We start from the raw sequence: 8,585 nt of genomic DNA, 5'->3' as shown, positions 1-8,585 counted from the left end.
CGGCTGGCTCACACAGCGTTCCGGGTCCTGTCACCTCGGCCCGTGAACCGGCCTCGCGCCTTCGCCTCCCCACCCCCTGGCTCCGCGGCGCTCCCGGACTCCCGCGAGTTCCAGTCCTGGCTTCTAGCCCCGCCGACCCCGCCCTCCGCCGCGCGCGCGCTCGCCGCCCCGCCCCCGCCCCCCTGCGCGCGGCCGCCCCAGCCAATGAGGTTCGGGGCCGCGTGCGCAGATTCAAACGGCGGCTCTTGAGGGAGGCTGGGCGCGAGATTCGGCGGTGCGGACAAAACCCTGCAGGAGGCTGCGAGTGCTGCAGAGCTGCTCGCTGCGGGGAGAGGGCGGGGGTCGGCGCCCGTGACGGAGCCGCGCAGGGCCGGCAGCTCCGAGGCGGAGGCGGAGGCGGCGGGAGGGGCGGGCGGAGGGCGGGAGCACGGCTCCTGACATGTCCAGGGCATCCCTGGCCGGGCCGGGCCGCGGCTAGGAGCAGCGGGTCTTGGTCCGCCCCTCTGTCCCTCAGTCCCGCCTGGCCCTGACCTGTCGGGGCCTGCGTTCCGCTCTCTCGGCCACCTGAGGGAAGGAGCGGGGTAAGCGGCGGGTGGGTCTCGGAGAGGGCGCACTCGCCCCAGGCTGGAGGAGGCTGACCCGCGTCCCCGCCCAGCCCGCGCCTATGCGGTACTTGAAGGATGGCGAAGAGGTCGCGCAGGTGGGTGCCATCCCCTCGGCCCCGGCCTAGCGGCCCTGTTTCGGCTCTTGCTCTCTGTCCTTTCCTGCTGGTCCCCATTCAGGCCCTCTCGGGCCTGGGCATAGGTTTTTCTATTCGGTGTCCCACACCCGATTCGGCCGCGCTGGCCGGAGCGCATCCATCATTATTAGACTCCATCATTATTAGACTGCTGTATGGAGGACTCTAACAAATGCTCAGGTTGCTGCTTTGACGGACTCTCCCACAGCTCACGCCCAGACTCCTAACTTCTCACAGCCACTTACAGGGAGGTTTCTTGCCAAGTAAGTTTGTGCACTGCCAGGGGATATGCCACGCCAGGGGAAGCAGTTGTGTTTGCCTGGATGATTTGAAATGGGGTTCTCTCCTCTGACTTACGGTGCCAAATCAAAATCCTCCTTTGGATCTCCATGACAAACCTGGGCGGACATTTCTGTGAAATCTTGAGAAGGGAACCTGTTAAATCTCCCATGTGCACACTGCTGTTCTGAGATTTTTTTTCCCCTTATTATCTTCTGAGGACATTGTTACGTTGTTACCATCGAGTAAACTTGATCATAAACCAATGTGTTTGAGTTACTTTGTATCTCAAGTATTCAAGTATTCATTGTATCTGTGTTGTATTAAGTAGGACACAATGTTATTGTTTTTGTTGAAAGATGTGTATGCACCTAACTTTTATTTTATGCTATTCTAATAGCTACTCCTAAATTGTGTAGCATAATCGGATGACAAAAATCTACTGTCTGGATTTTCAGGTTTCTCAGTATTAAGGAAACCTGAAAAGCATTTGGCAGAATTTCCAAATACTTTCATTTATCTAGAAACATAGCCTCAAAATCTTAAGAGTTTTATTTCCTGAGCTGAAATTTAGTACTGGGAGTCATCCATTGCAGATTTTGATTTAAAATAACTATGCATAGAATACATGGCTTTATTAATTTATTAAGCATCTTCTGTATGTAGGTTGGTTCTGCAGCTATCAACATAAATTTAGTTATGACATAATTACTTTATGTGTAGTGGCTGCAGAATAGATTGAACATTGAAGTGGAAAAAGTGTGCATGTGTGCACACAGGCACCCTATCTTGGTCCTGTTATCATTTTGGATTAGGTAGTTGTAGGGTTTTTTAGCAGCACCTTTGTCTCTACTCAGTAGAAGACAGTAGCCCTTTTTCCTACAGTCGGGACAACCAAAACTGTCTACAGATGGTGGCACATATCTTTGGGGGGATGGAAACAGGACCACACAGGTAAGAAACTGCTGATCTACATACAACTTCAAAGACCTAACATTCCCATCTTCAGAAAACATGCACATTTAAAAATAAGATTGCTGGAATACTGCTTTAGGCTTTTGGAATTTTGAAGTTTAACAATGCTTTTAAATGTTGCAAAGTAACAAGTGAATGCACAGTTATCTACTTAGAATCATTGTTCATCTCACTTGAAACTTGGCTAATGCTGTCATCATCATTTAGTTAAAAGCTATTGCTAGAGACTGATATATGAATGTCAGATTCTCTCAGGTTTTTTTTTTTTTTTCCTTTTCATGTCACAGTTGATCTTGTTTCCTAATAGTAGGCTAAGAAATGATTTAACAATTACTTATAGTAAGTTATTTTATTAACAGTACTGTGAGTTTGACTGCTAAACATTAATTATACTGTTGACTTTTATTTCTTGCCAGATGTGTAAGTTAATTGAGGTAATATAGAATGGTATAAAAAGTTACAGGTCTAGAATATTGTGCTGCAGGGAAACTACATTTCTATGGGAGTGTATAGATAGAGGGTGTGGGGAGAGATCACCATTTCTGGTCTGTTTTTTTGGGTTCTCTTCAGTGAGTTCCATGTGCTGTTAAACTTCTTGTATATTTAAATATGATTCACATATTAGAAGATAATAGAATGTGAAATGTTTGAGGGTGAAATACCTTATTAATTGGGCTCTCTTTGAGAGTCTTAGTGTATACAAGTTCAATATATAATAGAGAAACAAAGATCTCAGCATACAAACACTAATGTGGATGCAATGTTTTGCATAAGGATACAGGCACAAATATAGTAGACCTTTTTTCTATTATCTGAGAAAAAACAAAACATCCTAAGAGCAGAAAATGTTTACCCTAAATAGGAAACAACTGACGATGTTGGCTCTTTTTAGTTTAATAGCTGTAGAGTTTGTCACTAAGATTTGCATATAGAAAAAGGTTATATAGTATTGTGACTTAAAATAGTTTTAGAATTTAATAGGGGTTTTAATAAATGATACAATTTACAGCTAATTCCTATATTAAGATGTCTATTAATACCATGAATTTGATTTTTAAATATTTTATGTAAAATAGGTATAGTGTTATTTCATACTTAAACTTTTAAAAAATCTTTTTCTGGTATGTGTGTGCTCATTCATGAATGCATGTGTGCCTGCATACATGCAGTTTTACCAGGGTATGAAAGCTGAAAGGACAGTTATCTGGAATTAGTTCTCTCCTGCCACGGTTGTCCTGAGGATCAAACCCAGGTTAACAGGCTTGGCAGCAAACACCTGCTGAGTCATCTTTCCTGCCCTAGTTTAGTTTTTAAAGGCCAATTAAACCCTTAAAAAAATAAGTTCACAATCATTCTGATGCTGCAAAGCTTACTTAACTAGGTACAGGTTAAGATATTTGTACTTAAAATGATCAATAATTAAATTAAATTGATAAGATGAAAACTAGGTTCTACATAGCAAGCTTTTTCCTTAATATGCGCGCGCATGCATGCGCGTGTGTAGCAATTTCACTGTTGTTTCCAGTAACATGAGTGGAAGTGAATGAATACAAAAGTATAAGAAAGGATTTTTTTTAGCCAGCTGTGTCTTTAACTAGTAATGTTATTTTGGGAAAGCAGATAAAATCTGTTTCAGTTTTTATTTGTTAATTTAAGGGATTTGGACTTTTTAGTCTGTAAGGTAGCTTATAGTTTTAGTCCAACTTTTTGAGGACTTCTGTGACTATTCTGTTTTGTTTAAAAACATACATTCTCTAAAAGAATTGTTTTTGTTTATGGATAATTACATAGATTTCTTTAAGTATTTCTTTCAGTGTTTGTAATATTAGTAGTCCTGATTATCTGAAGTCAAACTTTGTCTTTCTCTGATAATGTTAGTTTGCAGTCTAGAGGTGGAAGCCAATATTCACTATATGCAGTACAGCATATGAACCACTGGGTGGCCTGATTTCACTTTGTTAAATCAACTTGGTAAATGCTCATAAGTTGAGTGCAGTGTCTCCCTACTGGATAGTCTTAAATTCACTGTCTCACTGTGTAGCCTGGGCTGGACTTGAATTTGTGAAAAATCTTCTAGACTTAGCCGCCTAAGTATTGGAATTACAGATATAAGCCCTATGACCAGCCTTATATATTTTTATTATGATAAATATTTGAGAGTTAAGGAAATTTGGATTAAAAATGTGATCGAGTTGAGGCAGATTTACTAGAAATTTTTGATTTCTCTGATTTCAGACTAAAAGTTACTTTTTAAATAAATTATATTTTTTCTTTGTTTAATTCATCTTTATTAGGGTGTCTGTTAATCTGTAATTTTTCCAAATGTTTTATCTTAAAAACCAAGGGTAATTTGTGTATTGATAACCAAGTAAAATCATGACTATCATATCCTATTAGCTTATAGTACCCTAATATGTTACAGATATTTTTGTTGTTTCATAATCATCTTTACTACTTTATTTACCCATAGAACAGTTTTCATTGAAAACAATTTGCTTGGGTCTTAAGAATTTATAGAATTAACATTTTTCTGGTCAGGTGTGGTGGTGCACATCTGTAATACTAGCTGTTGGGAGACAGGAAGGGAGTTTATTAGTTCAAGGGCAGCCAGCTTACATAGTGAATTTAAGGCTACCTTGAAATAGTCATATATTGTTTGAAAACCAAACAAACCCAAAAGAAAACAACTAAGCCAGCAACACCAACTTGAAAAGAAAGAATTATTTTTCTTGACTTAAACAAGAACAGTAACAATGATTGTGAAAACCAAGCACCAGATTGGTGAGCTTTTGATTTGTAATTAGTAATGTTCTATTACTTCTGCTCTCCTCTAGATTAATTATGTTAGAGTAGAAATATGTCATTTATTTAACTATATTAGTAGAAAGTTCAAATTTATTAAATCATTACATGTTATTAGCACTGATTTTGGCAATACAAAATGCTCCCAAATGCTGTAAAACATTGAAAAATGATTAGATCTGTCTTGGTAGTTTCTAACTACTACTGTTGAGAGGTAGAATAATTTCATTGTTAAATAGTGAAAGCGGAACTTTGGCAAGGTTAGACATGAAGATTAATCCTATTCCCTTAAGTTTTTTATAGCTGTGTATGTGTATACTTGTGTATGTCTGTGTGTATATATGCATGTGCTGGAGCCAAAGAACAGTTCTGAGGAGTCAGTTCTCTCCTTCCCCAATGTGGGTCCTAAGATCAAAACTTAGGTTGTCAGGCCTGCCCAGCTGTGTCTGGATCATCTTGTTGGCCTGGTCCCTTCCCCTTCTCTTTAGTGAATCATAAGCATCCTTAGGCATCTTCTTGTTACAGTTAGTGGAATCGATACACTTCTAGGCTTCTTTGTTACATTCCTAGAAATTGTCTCATATTTTCAGCAATCAAGTGTATATGGAAATAATGTAGGACTAAAGACCTAGCTTCATAGTCTAGCTTGTCTGCGGTCAATGTGCATCCCTGAATGTAAACATCAAAACAAAAGACGTCCATGAACAAAAAGTTTGTGCCAAAATGAAGAGGTTAGTTAAATGTTAGGAAGTCCCAGTGGTAGAGATGAGTGTAAGATTATACTTTAATGTTCCCTGTGCTTACCCTCACCCACTCAACCCAGCTTCCTGAACATACAGTGGACTGTATAGTTAACCCTCTGAAACCGATAACCATGGTAAGTGTAAAGCAGAATACAACCTCATGTAGAAAAGGAAATTTCTCACAATGTATGCAGTCAACAGATTAAGATTTTAAAGTGAACAAGGTTTTAGAAAAATTATTCCTTGTGACTAGTCTTTTTGATTAAAGTAACAAATTTGTAACTCATATTCTTAAAATATTTTGATAACATCCTTAAGGTGGATTTTGCAGAGATAAAATGTGGTGTAGGTATATTTGATTATTAAAGATCTATACAGGCATATTTCTAAATTAAAATTTGTTTTGGCATAGATATAACCTAGTTAAAAATAGTTTTGAATGTGCTGTGATAGAAACTCTTGGGACCAGAGGAGAATAAGGACAAAGAACTTGTGAGACGCACGCCTGGCTGTGTTTTTTCTTTTGGGGAGGGAGTGGGAGTGTCAGGAAGTGGTAATGTTAGGGCATTTCTAGGAAAGGTTAGGTCAGATTGTAGATATTCCTGTGAACTCTTGTGTACTGAATCACCCTTAAGTTTGTTTCAGCAGGTTCTGCTTCTTAATTTCTACCACTTGGAGATATATTTGGATTTTAACAAAAAAAAAATGACTTCTCCCTCCTATAGCTGTGGTTCTCAATCTTTCTAATGCTGCAACCCTTTGATACATGCTTCATGTTATGGTGACCCCCTCCCAAAACGTAAAATTATTTTATTGCTACTTCATAACTGTAAGTTTGCTACTGTTGTGAATTGTAATGTAAATATCTGATATGTGACCTGGAGGGAGTCACAACCCACAGTTTAAGAACCACTGTTTTTGTTTGTTTTGTTTTGTCTTTTCTTTCTTGTATGTACTTTGAGATCACATTGGTATTGAGGAAGGCAGAAATTTTGGATAGCTTGAAATTGAATACTACAAATATTGGAGTATAAAGCAGTTAGAAGAGGAGGAAGAATAGGGAAAGTCATTCATTGATCTTACAAATATTTGAATGGCAGGTATCCTTGGTTTTGGGAGATGAACATAGTAACCTTGGTCTTTACACCATTGAGCTTCCTCTTTGATTGGAAGGTTGGCAAGTGAATTAAGATAATCTTAATGATTGACATAAGGTAGGAAAGAGCAGGTAGTCTGTAAACTACAGCATGGCGCTTTATCCTGTTAAGAGTGTCCTTTTATTTGAAATCACTAAACCTTGAAGCATCTCCTTGCTATTGTGTGTTCTTGGTTAATTCCATATTTATGATAGTTGATGTTGGCTGCTAAATAGGTATTTTCTTTTAACCCGTGTGTTGGTTTGAAGCATAGTTTGACCACAATATTAAGGTCTAGCAAATTATTTTTATAATATGGGCATTATAGCTAAGAGACTAGAGGAATTTGATGTTTTGTCTGCACAAATATGAAGAATTTTGATCAAATGGATTTGATAAGTCAGGAAATTAGGGGTTCCTATATGTATGTATGTATGTATAAAATCTAGAGCTTGATTTTGTAAGATTGAATTTGTATATTGCATTTAGATATTAAAAGTCATTCGTATATTGCACTAAGTATGGCCAAATCTTCAGATTTGATATTTGGGATTTGAAAGAATTTTTAGGAGCCAAATTTAGTAAGGCAAAAATAATTTTGAATACTATTAGACTGTTTATTTACATAATGCTGAATTGTTTTCTTAAAGGTAGGTAATAGGGGTTGGGGATTTAGCTCAGCGGTAGAGCACTTGCCTAGCAAGAGCAAGGCTCTGGGTTCGATCCCCAGCTCTGAAAAAAAAAAAAAAAGGTAGGTAATATATTCATCTTACAGTGGTGAGAACTTAGTATGCTTAGGGTTACACAGTTACAACTTACCCTTGTTCTCATTTCAGAATGCGCTTGAGGTTAGTCTTTGGTAACTTCATTTCTTAGTATGCTTTCTGCAGTTTTTAAATGTGTTCTCTTTATTAAAGTGGTTATAGTGAACTTTAGAAGTCAGCCATGCCATATTTGGTGCGACTTTGGGAAAGCAGTTACCTTCTAAGTCCAAGTTTTTTAACTTTTGGAAATGGCAAATAGCAGTAATGTCCCTCTCTTATAGTTGGGAAGTTTGTTTTCTTTCAATAGTTTATTTAAATTTTTTTTAGATAGGGTCTCACTCTATAGCTACACCTTGTCTGGAACTTCCTGCTTAGACCAGGCTAGCCTCAAACAGAGATCCAGCTGCTTCTGCTTCACGGGTGCTGGGTTAAAAGACCTGTGCCATCATGCCTTACAAGGTTTTTAAAAAAATATTTTGTGTATGAATGTTCACTTGCATGTATATATGTGCACCATTTATGTGCCTGGGAGGTCAGAAAAGGGTGTCAGGTCTCTGGAATAGTCAGTTGTAAGCCACTGTGTGGGTGCTGGGAACCCAACCCAGGCAAGTGTGTTTAACCTCTAAAAAGATCTCTTCAGCCTCTGTTGTGAAGTTTTAAGAGGGACATTTTATAGACTGTCACAATCTTTGGTACTTAAAAAGTTTTAAATAAATGTTAGAGAGTTATTTTCATCTAAATCATTATCATGGAGGCTTCATTCTTTAAAAATGTCCCTTCCTTCCTTCCCTTCTACCTTCCTTCCTCCCTTCCTCCCTTCCTCCCTTCCTTCCTTCCTTCCTTCCTTCCTTCCTTCCTTCCTTCCTTCCTTCCTTCCTATATTCCTTTTTTCTTTTTTTTTTTTAGCCCCATATAATTCAGATTCTGAACTTGAAATCCAACTTCGTTTGGAGTCAGTGTTCCTCACTGAACCTGTAGCTTGCTGATTTGTCTTCCCCCAGTTGCCTTTACTCATCTTTTTTCACAGGTCCCCTTCCTTTCCCCAAATAGTCTCTTTTTGCTTTCATTTCACATATATTCCATCTTCCCCTTTAGGACTTAATTTTATATATTCTGATTAATATTGAGACTGAATTCTTTATTCTGA

At 38.8% G+C, this 8,585-nt stretch overlaps 1 protein-coding gene across 2 annotated transcripts in view; it reads left to right on the top strand.

The window, feature by feature from the left end:
- The first annotated feature begins 440 nt into the window (after positions 1-440).
- Positions 441-8,585, top strand: part of Mybl1 (MYB proto-oncogene like 1) — a 34,904-nt gene continuing 26,759 nt past the window's right edge. For both annotated transcript variants that reach the window (XM_032906558.1, XM_032906550.1), the window contains exon 1: positions 441-700. In XM_032906558.1, coding sequence (XP_032762449.1) covers positions 681-700 — 20 coding nt within the window. In that variant the 5' untranslated portion in view covers positions 441-680. The remainder of the gene's footprint in view (positions 701-8,585) is intronic.

The sequence above is a fragment of the Rattus rattus genome, chromosome 1, assembly GCF_011064425.1.
Source record: "Rattus rattus isolate New Zealand chromosome 1, Rrattus_CSIRO_v1, whole genome shotgun sequence".
Lineage (NCBI taxonomy): Eukaryota > Metazoa > Chordata > Mammalia > Rodentia > Muridae > Rattus > Rattus rattus.
The sequence above is the reverse complement of the archived record's forward strand: the minus strand, read 5'-3'. Positions and strand labels throughout refer to the sequence as shown.